Source organism: Globicephala melas, chromosome 21 (assembly GCF_963455315.2).
Source record: "Globicephala melas chromosome 21, mGloMel1.2, whole genome shotgun sequence".
In the NCBI taxonomy this organism is placed as follows: Eukaryota; Metazoa; Chordata; class Mammalia; order Artiodactyla; family Delphinidae; genus Globicephala; species Globicephala melas.
The window spans coordinates 33,247,176-33,266,559 of record NC_083334.1 but is presented as its reverse complement, the minus strand read 5'-3'; the positions used below and the strand labels follow the sequence as shown (position 1 = coordinate 33,266,559).

Below are 19,384 nucleotides of genomic sequence, written 5' to 3'. Positions count from 1 at the left end.
AATAACACCCAAGGTAGAGAAGATAAAATTCAGAAAAAGTACAAAGAGAAAACACCCATTATTCTACCATCCAGAAATAACCATGTCTATAATTTTGAACATTCAAGAAGCTACCTGTGCCATGGGTTTCACACAGCTCAAGTAAGAAAGACAAATACAGTGTCATGTGATGACAGACATGTGTGACATGTGTGACAGACACTCAGAGAGGAAGGATCTAATTCGGGGGGTGCGGGGGGGGGGTAGAAGGGAGTAGAAGTATTTTCTTCCAGTCCCCATTGTTACATGTTAGTTCTTATCATAACACAGCAGTGGATAAAACCCCCTGAACACAGCCTCCTCCCAGTCAATCCCAGCTAGGATGTCCACCTCGACGAGGTTTCCAGGTCCTATACCTCCCGACTTCCTCCCTGGTTTTCACTGACAGCTCATCATCTTACGTTCATTCTTCTTCACTTTGCTTAGACTCCACGGTGAACATTACTGTTCTGCCTGCGTAAAGCCTACTCCTCTTTCTTCTGCCAACATTGTCATCTTATTTTTGGAAATCTCCCCACTCCGTACTTTAAGTTACGCAGTTCATCATCTGTTTAATCAGTTACCTTCTCTTTCTGGCCTAGACTTCATGGTCTATTATTGTGATGACTTTGTCAATATAATCAATTCCCTTACCTTAATACCTTCTCCTGGGCAAAATCTCAATCCAAGACCAATCCAGCTGCCTATCTCTTCTGGCCATATATCCTGACTGCTAAGTACTGAGAGAATAAATATTTTTTAAACCATAAAACACAATATATAGTTTCCAGTCTCAGCTGGGCCTTCAAAGTTGCCCCCAAAGTGCAGCTATGCTTCCCCAATCAGCAGTCTCTTTGTTCCCTTTAGAGATTATTCCAAACCTTTCCTACTTCTCAAACCTCACCAACTCCCCACTACTCTTATCAGAAAACCTTGCCTCCAGGTAAGAAATTCCCCAATTTCCTGTACCTTAACCTACAAAATTGGCAGCATTCATACCCATCCTTTCCTTTTTCAATCTTGTTGTAATACACTCTCAACCCTGTCTCTTCCCAGGTTCTCAGAGACCCTGTACTAGTTATCATCCTCTCTCTTGTTATCTCAACCTCTATCTTGCTCTTTCCTGTGGCTTCTTCCTATTAGCATTTAAAAAATTAAAAGACTACCATTTACTTGATTACCAATCACATTTCTCCAAAGAAGATAATATACAAATGCCCAACAAACATATGAAAAGATGCTCAACATCATTAATCTTTAGGGAAATACAAATAAGCCACAATTAGAAAACACTTCACATCCACTAGGATGGCTAATATCAAGAAGATGGACAATAACAAGGGTTGACAATGAGGGAGAGAAATTAGAATTCTTAGCACATTGCTGGTGGGAATGTAAAATGGTGCAGCACCGGTGGAAAACACACCTGTGCTGGCACTTCCTCAAAGAGTTAAACACAGAATTATCATGTGACCCAGAAATTCAATTTCTGGGTATATACCCAAAAGAATTAAAAACAGGTGCTCGGACTTCCCTGGTGGTGCAGTGGTTAAGAATCCACCTGCCAATGCAGGGGACACGGGTTCGAGCCCTGGTCCGGGAAGATCCCACGTGCCGCAGAGCAACTAAACTCATGTGCCACAACTACTGAGACCACGTGCCACAACTACGGAAGCCGCTCACCTAGAGCCTGTGCTCCGCAACAAGAGAAGCCACCTCAATGAGAAGCTGGAGCACCACAACGAAGAGTAACCCCTGCTCACCGCAACTAGAGAAAGTCCGCGTGCAGCAACAAAGACCCAACACAGCCAAAAATATATAAACAAATAAATAAATTTATTAAAAAAATAAAATAAAAACAGGTGTTCAAAACAACCCCGTACACTCAGGTTCACAGCAGCACTACTCGCAATACCGAAAAGGTGGAAACAACTCAAACGTCCATCAAATGATGAATGGATAAACAAAATGTGGCACACCCACACCATGGAATATCACTCAGCCACGAAAAGGAACTAAATATTGATACATGCTACAAAATATTCTTGAAAATGGTAAATTTTATGTTATGTGTATTTTACCACAACAGAAAAAAAAAATCAAAGTCAGCTACACCTGAATAAAGACATACAGACAATCATCTTACAAAAGCCCTTCTTCAATTCCATAATTCTATCCAGCCACCTCATCCTCCTCCACGGCCCAATCAGTCACCAAACCTGTTAAATAAAGCTCTGACAAAGTTCAAATCTGTCCACTTCTCTCCACCCAGCCACCATAACCTAGTTCAGGCTTCCATCGTTCCTCACCAGATAATTACTAAGGTCTCAACTGCTCTCCCTTTTTCTAGCCTTGTTTTCCTCCAATCCATTCTTCTCACTGCCTGGATTTTCTCAAATACAGACTTCAGTGTATTTCCTCCTTAAAAAGCAATTCACTGGTTTCCAAAATTCTTTCCACAAAGCTGCTCGGCATCCTACTGGCCTTAACGCTCTTGCCTTGCCTCCAGCACCCACACCTCCCGCGCCTGCTGAGGCTTCTTCCGACACCTCCCCGCGCCACGCGGCTGCCTCCTGGACCGCAAGTGTGTGCCCTTCCTGACCTCTTCTCCTCCTCCAGTGCTTAGACGAGACGCCGCATTCTCTGAGAACCCTTCCCCAACATCCCCACGCTGAGGGACACACTCTTTTGAGGTCCTACTATCTTTTCCCCATCACGGCACTTTTCATTCTGAATGCTTTGGATGTATTCGAATTGCTCGTTTGGCCACTCTTCCCTTTAGATCACACTTTGTGAGACAAGAGGCCATGTCTATCTTTTCCATAGTTGTATCCTGAAGGCCCTCCTATAGCTCCCACTGCATTCTAGGTGCTCGATAAGTATTTATTAAATAAACAAAATGAATATGCACGTAAAATGTACTGCGTTAGTGAGTACCGGCACCATCAGCACAGAGTAGGTGTAGATAAACGCTTGCCAGTACGATTATCACCATCTATCTCTCTATTTCAGATTTCCTCAGAATAAATTCCTAAAAGTGAAATTACAGGATCAATGACAGTAAGGCAGAACAGTTAGTGGCCCCCTTATTGTTTTTCCTGTCTTCGCTTAGTAATAGAATCCTCAAATTTTGGCTGGGTCCATGACCACCTGGAAAAAAGACCACATTCCCCAGCTTCCCTGTGTGGCAATGTGAGTAACAGCTGGATCACAGGAGTGAGAATTCCTGGAAGTTTACTAAGAGGAAGTGGAGAACCTTCCTTCAGCCCTGCCTGCTGGCCGGAATGTGAATGTGAGGGCTGGAAGCCAAACAGCCACGGCTGACCACGGGGTGGGAATCACACATTAGGGATGGCAGACAACAAGATGCAAGAAAGCTGCGTCCCTGATGCCTACGGAGCCAACCCATGACCACTTGAGAGCAAATTAAACTCATATCTTGCTTGGCTGACCATCGTTTTGTTAGTTTACCCTGCTACCATCAGCCCTGACTGACAAACGGATCCTCTCCTAAAAGCTCTGCTGTGTTGAAATGTCCTGTATGATAGAGAATTTGGCTGCTCCTTTGCCCCCAGTGCCTGGGAGGCAGCCGCTAAATCTCTGGGATTTCTCTGCTGAGTGTCTTTGTTATTCATGGTGGGTCCCTAGATAGTTTAAGCTAGGAGATGACTCTGGTTGGGGGCTGGTGACGCCAAGAAAACCAACCGCATATGGGAGGGTTGGGGCTTTGAGCCACTTGATACCAGCCTGGCCTCTGGGGAGGAGACAGGGGCTGGAAATTTAGTTCAACCTTGTGGCCAATGATCCAACCAATCACACCTATAAAATGAAACCCCAACAAAATGCTGCACATGAAAGCTCGCGTGAGCTTCCCCGGTTGGCAGCTCTCTCTGTGTGTTGTCACACAGTAATGTGCTGGGAGGGTGACATGTCTTGATTCCACGGGGAGGGGACAACAGAGACTGAGTTCGGGACCCTCCCAGACCTCCATTTCGGGGGGTGGGGGGTTGGTTCTGATTCGTATCCTTTTGCTGTAATAAACCGTCACTGTTACTGAGTTCTATGAGTCATTCCAGCAAATAATCAAATCTGAGGAGGTAGTGGGAACTGCTAGATTCACAGTCAGTTGGTCGGATTTAAAAGGAAATGCTTCATAGCACAGGGAGAGCAGCTCGGTGCTTTGTGACCACCTGCCGGGGGACAGGAAGCGGGGGTGGGAGGGAGACACAAGAGGGAGGAGATATGGGGATACATGTATCCATAGAGCTGATTCACTTTGTTATACAGCAGAAACTAACACAGCAATGTAAAGCAACTATATTCCAATAAAGATATTTAAAAAAATTTTTTAAATAAAAAATAAAAAAAGTAAAATAGGGCTTCCCTGGTGGCGCAGGGGTTGAGAGTCCGCCTGCTGATGCAGGGGACGCAGGTTTGTGCCCCGGTCCGGGAAGATCCCACATGTCGCAGAGCGGCTGGGCCCGTGAGCCATGGCCACTGAGCCTGCGCGTCTGGAGCCTGTGCTCCGCAACAGGAGAGGCCACAACAGTAAGAAGCCCGCGTACCGCAAAAAAAAATAAAAATAAAAAAAATAAAAGTAGAATAAAAAAGGAAACACTTTATCTTAATTTGCATTTAGCATTTTTCATGTTTGTCTGTTGCATTTTTTTCTGTTAGTTACTTACATTCTATACTATTTTAGTTCCCTTAAAGGTTTCTTCCATTACTTCTATGATTAAAAAATTCTCCCATCTTAAGATCACTTTCACTCTTATAGTTCTATGTCTGACACCTGATGGAGTTCAGGACATGCTACCCCCAAATACGGCAGTTTGGCATGTTGAATGTTTCAAGCTGAAGGAATTTGAGAAACAGCAGGGACAGGAAAAATTTTCTGACCTTCCTCTGAAGCAGGTCTTAAGTCCCTCACGTGAGAGGCACCCTCCCTATGCTCAGAGGAAAGGAGTATCCGTATCTCCAAAGTCAGAGGGATGCAGAAGGAATCCGAACAAACAGGACTTGCTGTTTTTCGCCCTATCACATTTTTCCACGAGATTTTCCACTTTTCACCAAATCCAGCATCAAAACACTCAGGTTGAAACACCTCTTTGGGCTTCCCTGGTGGCACAGTGGTTGAGAATCTGCCTGCCAATGCAGGGGACACGGGTTTGATCCCTGGTCCAGGAAGATCCCACATGCCGTGGAGCAACTAAGCCCATGCGCCACAACTACTGACCCTGCGCTCTAGAGCCCGCGAGCCACAACTACTGAGCCCACGTGCCGCAACTACTGAAGCCCACGCACCTAGACCCCGTGCTCCGCAACAAGAGAAGCCACCGCAATAAGAAGCCCGCGCACTACAAGGAAGAGTAGCTCCCGCTCGCCGCAACTAGAAAAAGCCCACGCGCAGCAACAAGGACCCAACACGGCCAAAAATAAATAAATAAAATAATTTAAAAAAAAAAGAAACACTTCTTTGATCTTCATTTCTTTATGAAGCCTCCTGTGTTGTGTAAAACTTAAATACATTTGTATGATCTTCTATTGTTAATCTGTTTTTTGTTTGTTTTTAACAGAGGCTCCAGCTAAAAACTTGAAAGGGTAGAGGAGAAAAACATTTTTCCCCTCCTACAGTTTCAAATAAATATTCATCTAGAAATTGCCTTGAGTCTGGCTGGAGTTGAAGACCCATTTCCTTCCAAATAAGAAACCAATACTTAAGTGTGAGGCAGACTGCTGGTTTAAGATAGATATTATTCATAATGGCTTTAGGAATTAAGTCTACTATTCCTAATTCATTAGAGCATTAAAAAAAATTAGGAATTGTTACGGAATATCTATAATTCCAAGATAAACATTTAACGTTTAAATAAAAATGAGACAAGCCATAGCATAAGTGCGAAGAAAAAAATTCTCAAAAAATGAGTAGGAGAATCTCTTTTTAAAATTTCTACTTCAATTACTTAAACTCACGTTTGCTCCTTTAACTTCTCACAAACTGTAAGCACAAAGGTCCAACATACCTCCTGGATGGCTGTCATGACAACGTGTTGCACAGATTCCTCCATCATCATGATGGCTTGGATGTACTCTGAAAGTAAGAACAACCTGGAATGTCAGTGTTCAAGTTATAGACAATCAAGGGAGTAAAGGCTAACACTTCATGAATTCTGAAAAGAAGTTTCCTGTGTTTTGATTCTTCCTCGGAATTCCTCGTATATGGTTAAATACATGTGTCGTAGGTAAAGTAAAGGCTGAAAATCACATTATTTATCCGTCCTTAAAAATAACTGCCCCCCCCATAAAGTTGAGGCTACAGCTAAAGGTCACAGGAATGGAGGATCTCAGGAATGTAAAACAATGAAACGGTACAGCCTAAGGCCAGAATGGAAAGGACTCTGTATTACTGTTCCTAAAATCTAAAAATCTTTCACATTATTCTTTGCTACATGTTATAAAACTTTGATGTCTGTGTTTTATTCTTATGTGACATCAAAGTATTGAATTGTGTATAATTTCTACCTTAATATTTTCTACAATTAAAAAAAAAAAACTTAGGGATACTGAGACCTGCTCAGGACAAAGAATTAAGGTGAATTTAAGATAGAGACTGACGCTATAGTTAAACACTGTGTAACCCTGGGCTTTAAAACAATGACCCAAGTCTCTAATAAGCTAAAGCATCAATTTCATCCACCTTACCCTCACCAATGCCGAAAAAGAGAAGGCTCCCTTAGCCGTTCAGAGTGCCAAAGTTGAAAAAAAAAAATTCTGCCTTCTAAATAAAGCCCTGGAAGTAGTTTTCATTATTTTCAAATCCAATAATAGATGAAAAAACAGGTATTAAGCATAAAAAATCAATAGGCCAGCTGGATTTCAACAAATACGTAAATATATTTTAACAAGAAACATTTTTTTTGAATTTTATTTTTTTATACAGCAGGTTCTTATTAGTCATCCATTTTATACACATTAGTGTATACATGTCAATCCCAATCTCCCAATTCATCACTCCCCCGTCCCCACCCAATAAGAAACATTTTAAAACATAAAGTCATTAGGAAATTATAGCCTCAACCTGCCTCTCTCCACTCTATACCCAAAAAATCACCAAAAAAAATTGTCTCAGCACTCTAATATTATATGAAAGAGTCTTACTGTGCAATCGTTACAGTGACCTACTGGCAAGAAACTCATGGATTTGGAATGCCAAACTGTAGTCCTTTGCTTGACAGGTAACTTGTTTAAAAAAAAAAAAAGAATTTTGACAGCACTATTAAATTACGACATTCTGGTTGTTAATGCCAAAGCTTTTAGTTAAACAAAGCATGTTTTTAAGGAAGTACTGTCGTAAGGATGCTTGTACCCAATCAATGATGCATATGCAAGTGTACACAACACACTTAAACCACAGGCATCGTTCTTAGGCCCAAAGTAGGAATACTGTGCATGATAACTTAACCACTTTCCGGTTTAAAAAAAAAAAAGAATCCCTTTAGTCTGAGCTGAACTTTTTGTTTGTTTGGTTTGTTAGTGAGGAGCGTCCTACGAGCGTTGGGTACAAGGCACCAAGCACAGAATTCCCAGGCTACAGAGCAGCTGGCACAGCCGGGATCGGAATGAAAGACTGTGAACATGGTGGGGAGAGGCAGTGGCCCAGTCATGGGAGGAAGACGGACGACAGCCCTGTGGGTGTGAAGGGTGTGACGGGGGACAGGGGGCGGAGGTTAGTCAGGTGTGAGAGGGGAAGCGTTAGTTAAGAAGCGGTGTTGCCACGTCAAGGCCCTTCCCCGCGAACACCGTAAAATGCTGGATGATAAAATGATGATGAGAACCACGTTAACGTACTAGTTTTGAAAAGTTAAAAAAAAAAAAGTTAAATCTTAAAAGTCCAAAATCCAAGTACGTATGATTACTGGCAGATCCAGGAGGCAGTGGAGAATGAGCTAGGCTACGCCAGGGAGTCTGTCCTGCAAAATGAGCGTCTAGGTCCAAAGCCTACAGCTCAGCTCAGTACAAAGAGCATTTAGTTCTAATGTGGGAGACACGTGTTTTTGTCCTCGCTAGCCTCTCACGAGCAAGAGATCTTGGGCAAGTCAAACAATACTCAGGAGTCTCAGTTTCCCAATTTGTAAAAAGTGCTGTTTGTTCTGTTAACCAGGCAGGAGGGAGAACTAGGTAAATATTATTTTTAGTGCATTTTTACTGCTAATCTCTGCTTTTTCAAATACACCACCACTTACGTGCCCCAATTTGACAAGTCAGATAGCCAAGAGAAATGCACGCTGAGCCAACGCCTCACTTCTAGGAACTGAGAAACAGCCTCTAAACACAGAGCCCTTGTGTCTGCGGTGCGCTATGGGTTGCGAAGCAAACACACACACCGTTTCACCGACTCCTCACGACGACCAGCTGTCGTGCCCTCCCTCTGCAGACGAGGAAAGAGGCCGGGCCCCCAGGGCAGTGACAGGTAACACTCGGCAACTCAGAAGTGCATTTGATCCAAGCTCTCTGCTGTGTTCCTGAGACCAGAGCATGCCCTCTGGACAGTGAGAGGTTAAAATCCTGTTCAAATTTTTCATCATTTATGTAATTTTTAGGGAAAACCTCAAGCCAGGTGTTACAGAGAACACTTGGTCTGTGTGAGAAGCTCAACAAATATTTTGATTGTCTTCCCATAGAATGACGGATATAGGTAACATCCTTGCCTTCTCCTATTCACACCCTGTAATAAATAATGAGCCAACTCTTAACAGCTATACATCTCCAAGAGCTGATGAATCTCCTAACAGAATAAATACATAAGAAATTCTTATCTGAATTCAATGAACTACATTAAATAATTTTTCATCTGCCTTTTAAAGTCAAGGGTTCTACTTAGAAATGCCCACCCCACTCAACTGCAAGTTCCGTGAGGGCAGGTACTATATTGGTTTTGTCTGACACTGTGTTCCAAGCCCCGGCATGATGCATGAATTCAGTAAATGTTTATGAAGTAAACCCTTTGCACTTGCAATCTAAAATATCGAACTTTACACTCCTATAGCTGAATTGACTATTATTAATTAATTATTAATTAATTTGGCTGGACCTTGTCCAATTAACAGTAAATTTCATTACATTCAGTGTAGTTAAAAATAATCTACTCAAAGAATTATGCAGTCTTGCAGAAAGGGGAAGAACATCATCATAATCAAATTTATTCTAACCTGTAAAACTCTTTTCAGCTTGAAAACAGATTACTAGCAAAATCACAGAAAATGGCATACTTTGTGGGTGGCCTTAAGATGTTGTTGTTTGTACATGGGATTTATATATAAAATATACAATGTGTATTACTTTACTTAACTATTTTACATGCATACACTAACGTCAAATAAATTACCTTGCTTCTGTTCACAGTTCACAGCACAGCCTAAAATGAGTTGGAGCATCCTTCCCAGCTCTGCGGCATCAGAATGCTCCCCAATAAGGTTCACATCAGGGAGAGTAAAGTCATTAATTTGCTGCCCTAAAATCTGGACAGAGATAAAAACATGAGAATTGCATTTACATCTATATGACCAAATAAAATACTTGATAGAGATTAGTTTGTCAGAAACTCACTGTTAAGAGCAGAGCAGTTAAGCCAATCTCACTCCCAATTTCTACTTATACCTCCCATACATAAATTATAACTATCCTGAGTCACAACAACTTAGTCCCTCATCTGGTATGTGGTATGCACGCTGAGCAAAGAAACTGAGTACTACTGACCCCTCCACCTCCCCAGAAAGACTGGATGTGCACTCTCCAGAGAAGTAGAGCCTGAGAGCTTCTGAACCAGGGGGCCACCAGAAAGAGCAGAAGTTAAATATAGGTTCATGCCCACAACAGGAAGACTCCCCTGGCCACCTTCACTCCATTTGACTCTAAAATACTGATAACAAGACACCCACATAAGGAAAGAGAATGGAGGCTTCCTTCATGGGGAAACTGGCCCCAAATGAAATGACACATTTAGACAAACGGGTAGGTTTCTGTCTGATAACCCTACAGTGAAAAAAGAAGATCCTAAAAGCACAGAAGCAGGATGAATGTGGCTGTAGTGTGATGGGTAAGGAAAGAGCAGGGAAAGAGGAGGTGAGAAGGGTCATGTGGCATCCGGTGGCTCCTCGTAAGAAGTATGGATCTGATTCTCGATGCGACAGGAAACCATGGAAGATGACTTGGAGGATGAGAGTGACATAAATTCTCCTTTTTAAAAACTCATCCTGGCTTGAGAGTGGAGAATAGACTGTAGCGGGGCAGAAGTGAAATCAGGGCACACTCCGCGAGTTATCTAAGCAAAAGCTGGTGATGGCTCGGTACAGGGTGGTGGCAGCAGAAACAGAGAAAACTGTATTTTGGAGATTTAACTATAGGTCTTGCTGATGATATCAAATGAAGGAAGGACTGCAGGATGATCTGTAGGCTCTGGACTTGAATAGTAGGGCAGACGGCAGAGTCACACACTGAGGTGAAGACAGATAACGTAAGTACAGATGTAGGTTTAAATGCACGTAAGCTTGTCGGGAAAAAACAGTAAGGAAATAACACAGGTGTTTCTAGGCTATGTTGCGTCCACTTGGTATCTGTGATCATGAAATTTAAAGTAAAACTAGTTCCACTGCCTGATTTTTTTCCCCAGCGATATCCTGACCGTTCTGATGCAGACTCAGAGGATAAACTGAGTTAATCTAGGGGTAGGGGTTTGCCAAGGAATAAAATGGAAGTAGGCACAGGACTTGTTAGTAACTATGCATGGACTCTAAACCACCTTCACGAGTAAGGGAAGAAAGGAGAGAGTTAATGGACAGCAGAAGGGAAAGTTCAACATAAATGAGTAACCACTCACAAACTATCCATATTATAGTGAAAAAGATTATCTAGTAAACATCTAATAGCTGGTGAACCAGCTTTTTGAACCAACATCTTAGAGACCATACAATGGAAGATAAAGCTGATTATTAACATTAAGGTAATATTTCCTTTACTTGAAACTACTGTAAAATATTGTAAGATTAAACTATCCTACAGTAATACTTCCAAGCAGAATGATAAAAACTCCTTACCTCATGATTGTAATCCAGGATTCCTTTCAAAATTTTCTTTAAATTGCTTATCTGTTTTAAGAGAGAGAAACCAACTGGGTAAAAAGCAATCACAGATGAAAATATAGTTTAACCTAAAAAATTTCTGAACCAACTAATCATTCTTGTTAATCATAAAGTAAACATAAAAAATAAAATTCAACAGTACATTTGAATTACTATCACAAAAAAGACTATCAGTGGCTTAATTTATTTGATCTAAGAGATTTATAAAGCAAATTAAGTATCCAATTATGTTAAATTTTCAATGTTCTAACCACACTGACAAAAATTCGAAGGTAACTGAACAAGACCTAACAGTAAGATTAAATTATGTAGATATTCTGCATGGAAAAAAAAATGTATCATCCTTAGTGAAGACTTAAGCTCAGTGCTGTTTTACCCAGAAAAGTAGAGTTGCATGTTACATAGAGGGTAAGTTCTAAATTTAGAGCATTAAACAAAAATTACAGTCAAAATTACCCTTGGATATCTCCTAACACAACCTACAAATCAGGTAGTCACCTATGAAGGAATGATTCCAAATTCCTCCATGGTCAGAAAAGTGTTTTCCTTCAGCTGAGACCAAGTAAATATTTAGGAGCCATAAGGTTAAAAAAATACTACTGCATCTTTAAATGTTAGTATAACGCTCAGCATTGCCAAGATACTTGTGCTATAAAAAGCATCCCAGTAACAAGACAGGATGAGGGGCCAACACTCACTCAACTCCAGAGCGCAGGCTCCTGGTCATGTTACCTGGGTGAAATCACGGGCAGAATTACCTGCACTATTTACTGTAAACTTATTTTCTTCCCTTTTTTTTTTTTGACCCAACTCATCTGGCTGAATTTGCGTTAAGTCATATGCACACACGATATGATGCTGTTGATCATCTACCTGGCCGTCCCCAGGTAGATGCTCATAGTTGAAGATGTCCTAGGACAGAAGACTGTAGGAGTGATAGCTATCAAATAAAAGATTCCACAGCAGGGGGATCCAGTGGTTAATCAAAGACATACTCATTTTTAAGGGAGAAAATAAACTGAAAACTTCATATTAAAAAAAAAAAGAATCTCATAAATAAAACTAACATGTTTTGTATGCCTAAAAATTTGGAGACACGGAAAATATATAATATACTTTCTCTGGTTCTAGGGTGTTCAATTTTTCGTATTATAACATTTTAAATTAGAAAGTCTTAAAAATCAATGTTTTCACTTAAAATGGTAGTTTATTCTCCACTGAAAAAAGCTACAAATCTTATAATTAATCAATGGTATCTTAAAATCAATCTTAAAATGGAAGAAATATAATTGAAGAAACATAATATAGGATAAAATATAGAGAATAGGAATGCAAATCGGAATGGTTACTTTCAGTTCAGAATATTAAGAGTACAATAAACATTTCGCTTTCTCTCTGTTACTGCCTTTGCCACCCTGGTGACACTGAAGACCGTGTGGATTTACGCGCACACTGTGTGCACGGGCGTGGGACACGCAACTCCCTCTTGTGAAGCAGCAGCAAACATAAGCTGATTTAGCAGCAAGACTTTAAACAGGTTATAACGTTAAAAAGCCATCACTTTTATTGCCTGTTCTTGAAGGGTTATTGAGAAATTAAATAGCATCCATTCACTCTAGCTTAGTGAAAAGGAGGAATTAGATTTTGGCAGACCCAATATCTAGTCAGTGAATAAATATTTTCCTCAAACACGTGTTTTATGGGGAAATATAAAGACAAACCACGCTTAGCTCATCTTAAGTCCAGGGGTTTCACACGCTCACTCACTTGCACTTCGGAGTCCCTACCAATGTGTATTAAAAATAAATGGCTCCAGAGTTTTCCAAGCTGCCAGTCATGACCACAGATCAAGGTGGTGTAAGGAAACTATAGAGATGGAGAACAAGTCAGCGGTGGCCAGGGGTTCGGGTGAGGGTGGTGTGGTTGATGGGACAGAGGCTCCACCGGACACCTGGCAGGGATGGGGCAGCCTGCATCGCCGTTATGTGAGTCTACACGCTGACAGGGCCACACAGGGCGGCGCACACACACAGAAGAGTGTGTGCAGAACGACTGAACTGTGAACACGCTGTGGATCATATCCACGTCGGTTCCCCAGGTTTGCTACTGCATTACAGTCACACAAGATGTCAGCCCTGGAGAAACTAGGGGAAAGGTATGTGGAACTTCTCTGTACATTTCTTTTCCCAACCCCTGTGAATCTATAATCGTTTCAAAATATAAAGTTAAAAAAATAATTTACAGATGGGTTGCAATCTATATTTCAAAAACTAAACTAAAAACATTACTGCATTAAGTAAGGTTAAAAACGTATTCAACTATTCAGGAACATGCAGTTAGGCGGGTGGGAGGCTGCAGTGTAAACTGTGTTTCTCACTGTGGGTTTCCATCAAAGATGCTTGGGGCATACCGAAAAATAAGGCTACTAGGAAGGAAATAAAAATAATCCATTCTCTGAGTGTTCTGGACACAGTTAATAATGATCAGTATTTTCTCATTATTAATAACAACACTAGCAACTAACATTACTGTCCTAAGTACATTATATGTATTAATTCATTTATCTCTGTGAGGTAGATCCTATCACAATCCCCATTTTACAAACGGGAAAACTCAGGCACTGAAAGGTTAAAGACTTTCCCAGCGGCTGTGAGCGGCTGGGCTGGGATGTGGACACAGGCAGTCTGGCTCTGAAGCCCGAGCCCTCAGTCACTATGCTTTACCAACTCAGACTATATCTTGGTGAGCAATTCCAGGTTACCCCAATCTTCAATTCTAGATTATTTCACCAAAGGCTATCTAAGTTTCTAAAGCTCACTAGACACATCAGAGCAAAAGTCAACAAGTATTATATACACCCAAGTAAAAGGTTAATTAACAAATAGGAAAATAAAAAGAAAATACCTTTAGCCTCCAATTATCTCCTACTTCAGTTTTAATTCTGTTTAGCCAATTTTCATCAAAATATGCAGGATCTCTGCAAATAAGAAAAGGCTAGTATGTTAATATCATGTAGCTTTCAAGCTAAAACAAAACCAAACACACACACACAATTGAAACCCGTCCTGTATTATCACTTAACTGCAACAAAAAGAGGTATTTGACACACATGAGCCACAAAATAATACATGTACATGAGATCGAATGCAATTACAGTAGAAATCTCTAAAATCAACTGTTATCACTCATTAAAAAACATAATTTTATCAAAAGCAAGCTAAAAGGTGAAAAGTGATAACATACAATTAATACATGTTTTTCAAATTATACACTAATCTGGAATTAACATAATTAGTAGATACCATGCTAATATCTAAAAACAGTCAAAATCAATGACAATTGTTTTATAAAGGCAAAGGATGTATATTAGGAAGAAGGTTAAAATAAGCTTTTCAGTTAATATTTCAATGACTTCCATCACCTACTACTTCAAAGGTCACCAATAATGTTATTAAAATTTCAGTTTCTTTAAATAATATAAACAGAGAACCTGTTTATGTAATACTAGACATTAGACAAAGTTGGATACCATTTCTGTTTGCAGAAGCCCTAAATCTAAGATAACACTGGTGTGGACAAACAAACTGAAACAAGGATAGACGCTGAATATACTTATGCTTATTTTTCTTAGGAAAACCTCCAAAACTTCTATAAACACGAGAAAGAAAAAAAAAAAAGGTTTTATCCTGGTATGATAGTCGCTTTAAAGTTCCTGAAATCGATGCTCTAAAAAATTAAATTATTTGTTCAAGACCACAGACTGAACACCTCTGTCCTGCTCCAGCAAGTGCCAAATCCAAAGATCTTTTCATTACACAACAACCTCCGTTCACTCAGAAAACATAATGGCAACAAGGGAAATATGTTAGGGGAAAAAAAATCTACATTTCAACTTACACTGTCACTCAGACTGATAAATACAACCGCTACTAAATTTTGGTCAAATTACCTTTAAATAAAGTAACCTGCTATGTAGAATTTTAAAACTTTATTATTAAGAAAAATATATACTTAGGCAGAAGAATTTTTTGGTAGAATTTTTTAAATTAATTGCTTGATTGATTAATTAATTAATTAATGGCTGTGTTGGGTCCTCGTTGCTGCGCGCAGGCTTTCTCTAGTTGCAGCGAGAGGGGCTACTCTTCGTTGCAGTGCACAGGCTTCTCGCTGCAGTGTCTTCTCTTGTTGCAGAGCACGGGATCTAGGTGTGTGGGCTTCAGTAGTTGTGGCTTGCGGGCTTTAGAGCACAGGCTCAGTGATTATGGTGCACGGGCTTAGTTGCTCTGTGGCATGTGGGATCCTCCCGGGCCAGGGATTGAACCCGTGTCCCCTGCATTGGCTGGTGGATTCTTAACCACTGCGCCAACAGGGAAGTCCCAAGGCATAAGTATTTAGGAAAAAAGTTACAGCTAAGTTTTCTCTGTAGAAATCTATTAGGATTATTTTTGAAGCCTGTATCCAAGTTAACATGTTAACTTTATTGTCTATTTCTCTACTCTTAAATTTTTAAAAATTGAGATATAATTCACATACCATACAACTCACCCATTTGAAATACACAATGCAATGGATTTTAGTACATTCACATCACCACAATCTAATTTTAGAACCTTTCCACCTTCCCCAAAGAAATCCTGTATCCATTGGCTGTCACTCCCATTTCCCTCTCTCCAGCCTCTAGAAATTACTAATCTACTTTCTGTTTTCATGGGCTTGCCTATTTTGTACATTTCATATAAATGAAATTATACACTGTGTGGGGTCTTTTGTGTCTGGCTTCTTTCACTCAGCATGCTTTTAAGGTTCATCCATGTTGTAGGACGTGTCACCACTTCATTCCTTTTTATGGCTCAAAAACATTCCATTTATGGATACACTACATTTTGTTTATCTATTCATCAGCTGATATACATGCTTCATGTGGGTATGTTCCTAGGAGTGGAATTGCTCGGTCCCGTAATAACTCTGTTTAACATCTGAAGTGTGACCAAACTGTTTTCCAAAGCAGCTGTACCATTTTACACTCCTGCTAGCAACACGTCAGTTCCAATTTTTCCACAGCCTGTCAACATTTGTTATTATCTCTCTAAAAAGTTATGCTCATCCTAGTGGGTGTGAAGTATTATATTATCTCACTGTGTTTTTTAAAAAAAATTTTTATAATTCATTTATTTTTATTATTTTTTTAATTTTTGGCTGTGTTGGGTCTTCGTTGCTGCGTGCGGGCTTTCTCTAGTTGCGGCGAGTGGGCCTCTCATTGCAGTGGCTGCTCTTGTTGCGGAGCACGGGCTCTAGGCGTGCGGGCTTCAGTAGTTGTGGCGCATGGGCTCAGCAGTTGTGGTGCACGGGCTTAGTTGCTCCGTGGCATGTGGGATCTTCCCAGACCAGGGCTCGAACCCGTGTCCCCTGTGTTGGCAGGCAGATTCTTAACCACTGTGCCACCAGGGAAGTCCCTCTCACTGTGGTTTTGATTTGCACTTCCTTAATGACTAACAACATTGAGCATCTTTTCATGTGCTTATTGGCCACCTGTATATCCTCTAGGGACAAGTCTATTCAGAGTCTTTCCTGTTAAACAACTGAATTGTCTTTTTATTATTGAGTTGTGAGAGGTGGTTTTTTTTCCGGTTTGTTTTTTTTTTTGTTTTCAGTATTCAGGGTAAAAGCACCTTATCAGATATAAGATGTGTAAATAATTTCGCACATTCTGTGAGTTATCTTTTCACTTTCTTGATGGCATAATTTGCCGCACAATGGTTTTTAATTTTTGATAACGTTCAATTTATCTATCTTTTGCTGTTGGTATTATATCTAAGAAGGTTTTGCCTAATCCAAGGTCAGGAAGATTTACTTCTATGTTTTCTTCTAAGATTCTCACAGCTTTAGTTTTAAATTGAAGTTATGATCCATGTGCATAGTGTACGTAAAGGGTCTAACTTCCTCCTTCTGCATGTAGATATTCATACCCATCTATTTTTGTTTTAAGCTTCATCTAGCTTCTTTAGTCAAGGTTCTTTTGCTGTTAAGTCACAGAAACTAATTTGAGCAAAACTGTGCAAAAAAAGGGAACTTACTGGAAGACCACTGATGTATGTTATGGTACATAAAGATAGCTGGGCCTCCTTGAGTAGTGAAATTAGGATCTGCAAAGCTGTTAAGAATCCAGACAGTACTCCCCTTCTGACTTTCACCTTTGCTTCTGCCCATCTATTTGTTTTCTCTCTGAAGACCAACATTTTCTGTTTCTCCACACAACGCTGAAGAGAGCCACACACACACTCCAAGTCTTCACCATGCCAGTTCAAGAAGATAGTTTTGAAGACCAGCCATAACTCAATCCCAATTCTAAATTCCCAGGAAACTCCAAATAATACAGCTACAGTCTGTTTTTCATCCCTAGTCCGATTGTATGTGACCAAAAGGATGGAGAGCCACAAGTAGGACACCCACAACTTCAGGTCTCAGAGAAAGGGACTCCTGTAAACTGGGCAGAGAACCCCCCCAAAGTGTCCTCTTTGCTTAAAACCTCTTGTGAAAATACATAATGCAAAGAAAAACAACTTAAGTGAATTCTACTGAGATATTAAAGAATTGTTATAAAAATAGCTCAGAAAGTAAAAAATATTCCATATTTTTAATAATCAAAAAAACTGTAATCTAAAAATCATAATCATTGCCAATCAAGTAATAGTCTTTCCAATCAAAAATGACAATCATAAGTAGGGCAATCTGTGAGTCTGGTGCTAAATGGGTGGTGATTACCCAAAGCCAAAGGCACTGAACTTACTAGCTAAGTGGAAATTCAGGGCCACACAGCTAAAAGATACTTATATTTCAACAGGAAACCCCTTAACTTATAAAAAAGAATGCTTTAAAATGTCTAAGAGGGCTTCCCTGGTGGCGCAGTGGTTAAGAATCTGCCTGCCAATGCAGGGGACATGGGTTCAAGCCCTGGTCCGGGAAGATTCCACATGCCGCGGAGCAAATAAGCAACCCTGTGCGTCACAACTACTGAGCCTGTGCTCTACAACCTGCGAGCTACAACTACTGAGCCCACATGCCACAACTACTGAAGCCTGCACGCCTACAGCCTGTGCTCCGCAGTAAGAGAAGCCACCGCAATGAGAAGCACGTGCACCGCAATGAAGAGTAGCCCCCCGCTCGCCGCAACTAGAGAAAACCTGCGTGCAGCAACGAAGACCCAATGCAGCCAAAAATAAAATAATAAATTTATTAAAAAAAAAATTAAAATGTCTAAAATTATATACTCTGAGAATTCCAAGATTATGGGATACTTCATTTACAACTTAGAGCAACACTTCTTATGAATCAAAGAACTCAGAAAAATCTGAATAAAGTATTTCAAACCAATCACTATGATACAGTTTGCTTCTTGCCTAAAAGATGACCACATCAAAGCCTCAGAATGTGCCTGAGCTGGGCGGGAAGACGACAAAAGACAGCCATTACCACCATGTACTCAGCACCAGTAACCTGCCAACCATGGAGCCAGGCACTCTGTGTTCACAGTGACACTGCCAGGAAGGTATCGCTGTCCCCATGGTACGCTGAGCAATATCAGACTCAGAAGTTAAGTAATTTCCCCAGGTTCAATCACACCGTTAAGTGGCAGAGTTGATGGTACTGTCGCTTTTGTTACAAGAGATCAGCAGAGTTCAACACGAAACTGGTCCTAGCAAACACCACCAAGGGCCTGTGGCTAATTCTCTCCTTCCTGCTCAGCCGTCTAGTCACAGAGAACAAAGACCCACATCGTTCAAGATGTTCTATGGTCAACAGGGGCAGGTGTCTGTCTCATTCACCACTGTCTGCCCAGCACTTCACGTCTGACGCACAGCAGTTCTCATTGATACCTGTGCACTGAAATACATTTGGAAGGTGATAGCACTTTTATTTAATAAGCTTCCAATCTGCTACTTGGGCGGAACACAGCAAGAATAGTAGTCCACAAATCTAAACTATGACACAAATTAACCTATCTATGAAACAGAACAGACCCACAGACATAGAGAACAGACTGGTGGTTGCCAAGGGGGAGGGGGTTGGGGGAGGGATGGAGTGGGAGGTTGGGATTAGCAGATGTAAGCTTTTAGACATAGAATGGATCGACAACAAGGTGCTACTGTATAGCATAGTGAACTATATTCAATATCACCTAATGAACCATAATGGAAAAGAATATTTTAAAAAAGTATATATATATATAT

The 19,384-nt window shown here is 40.6% G+C and overlaps 1 protein-coding gene across 1 annotated transcript in view; it reads right to left on the bottom strand.

The window, feature by feature from the left end:
* The window catches only part of HOOK3 (hook microtubule tethering protein 3), a 103,214-nt gene that overhangs the window by 60,146 nt on the left and 23,684 nt on the right, over positions 1-19,384 (bottom strand). The window contains exons 3-6 of the mRNA XM_030834459.3: positions 14,061-14,133; positions 11,112-11,162; positions 9,404-9,536; positions 6,042-6,109 (exon numbers count right to left, since the gene is read on the bottom strand). Coding sequence (XP_030690319.1) covers positions 6,042-6,109; positions 9,404-9,536; positions 11,112-11,162; positions 14,061-14,133 — 325 coding nt within the window. The remainder of the gene's footprint in view (positions 1-6,041; positions 6,110-9,403; positions 9,537-11,111; positions 11,163-14,060; positions 14,134-19,384) is intronic.